Source organism: Aphanomyces astaci (assembly GCF_000520075.1).
Source record: "Aphanomyces astaci strain APO3 unplaced genomic scaffold supercont1.68, whole genome shotgun sequence".
NCBI lineage: Eukaryota > Oomycota > Saprolegniomycetes > Saprolegniales > Verrucalvaceae > Aphanomyces > Aphanomyces astaci.
In genome coordinates, this window is record NW_009798331.1 from 316,921 (window position 1) to 318,629 (window position 1,709).

The 1,709-nt window shown below is 52.8% G+C and overlaps 1 protein-coding gene across 1 annotated transcript in view; it reads right to left on the reverse strand.

The window, feature by feature from the left end:
* Positions 1 to 202: 202 nt before the first annotated feature.
* The window catches only part of H257_15298 (phosphoribosylformylglycinamidine synthase), a gene marked incomplete at both ends in the record, with an annotated part of 10,202 nt that continues 8,695 nt past the window's right edge, over positions 203 to 1,709 (reverse strand). The window contains one exon of the mRNA XM_009843337.1: positions 203 to 996. Coding sequence (XP_009841639.1) covers positions 203 to 996 — 794 coding nt within the window. The remainder of the gene's footprint in view (positions 997 to 1,709) is intronic.

Consider the following 1,709-nt stretch of genomic DNA (forward strand, 5'->3'; position numbering starts at 1 on the left):
TGGCTCGGAAAGTAGTCAGATGTCTGCGGATCCTCACTTTTCAGACCTGTTTCCGAACAAAGTCTGCAAGCTTCGAAGTTCGAATCGAAGTTTAAGTCAAGTGCGAAATCATTATCACAATGCAGCCAGCACACGGATACAAAAACAGTATTATTACGATCTTTGTATAAAACGCCGAATGTATATATATTTTTTCCCTTTTCTAGTTGGTCGTCGATTCTTCGCAAAACGTCTTGGCGTTCTGGAACAGCTGGAGCCATGGGCTCACCTTGGCCTCTTGGATAGCTTTGGTCTTGTACGGCCACTGAAACTTGAGCGACGTGCGCTCGGGGTGCGGCATCAGACAAAAATGGCGGCCATCATCCGAGACGAGGCCAGCAATCCCATGGGGCGACCCGTTGGGGCTGAACGGGTACGCTTCCGTGACTTCATTCGCGTCGTTCACATAGCGCACAGGCGCCAACTTGTTGTCGAGCACGTCCTGGAGCAACCGCGGGTCGGAAAAGTACGCGCGGCCTTCGCCATGGGCTACCCACACCCCCAGCGAACTGCCCGCCATGCCCTTGAGCATCACCGCGTTGCTCTCTTGGATTTGCACGGTCACAAAGTTGCACACGTACTTTTCACATGCGTTGTCAATGAACCGAGGGTTCCAGTCGCCGGCGCGAGTCGGGTTTTCTAGAGCAAGTTGCTCCGACACGGGCGGGTTGACCCACCCCAGCAACGACATGAACTGGCAGCCGTTGCACACGCCCAGACTGAACGTATCGGTCCGCGCACGGAACGCTTTGAACTGCGCGAGTACATTCGGGTGGTACTTGACCACGCCCGCCCATCCCTTGGCCGATCCCAACACGTCGGCAAAGGAAAACCCCCCCACAAACGCAACCCCACGGAACCGTTCGTCCAATGCGACTGTCCCAGCCACCAAGTCGCGCATGGTAATATCCCATACTTCAAACCCGGCCAAGTAGAACGAACTGCCCATCTCGCGATCTACATAGTCGTAATCACAAAACGATCAGCATTTGATCGATATATATATATATATACTAGAAAGTGCAAATGATGGGAAAAAAGGGAATTTTCCCATGAGGTCCCACGCCTCGTTCAGGTTGTTAGACAATATACGTGTAGGAAAAAAAGGGATTTTTTCCCCAATCCCACCACCACGTTGACACAGAAATGGTTGGGGAAAACACGAGTGTATGTTTCCCCACTATATATATATATATATATATATATATATGCACACAACGTTCATATGTACCATATATCTTTTTACATACCTCCGTTCGAACCTTCCTCGCGCAACACTGCGATACGGTGCTGGTTGCGGGTAGACAGTGCCTTGGGCGGGGTCGGTTCATACGTGAGCTGCCACGGCGGAATGCTGCGGTGCTTTAAGCCATCTTGTTCTTGCTGGACATGGTCTGGGCTGCGCTGGCGCTTCTCGAGCTCAAACGACGTGGCTTCCCACGTGTCACGCAAACGGGCAGTCGTGTCTTCCACGACGGTGCGGCCGTTCACTTGAATCACGAGCGTCTGATCGACGTCAGTCACGTGACCCAGATGCACCAGCGGCACATGCAGCGACGCAAACAACGCGACGACGCTGGCTTGATGGGCCTTGGGCACTTGGACAACGTACCCCAGCTCCTCCGAGAACAACACTCCGAGTTGCTCTCGGAGTGTTTGTACTTTGGAGC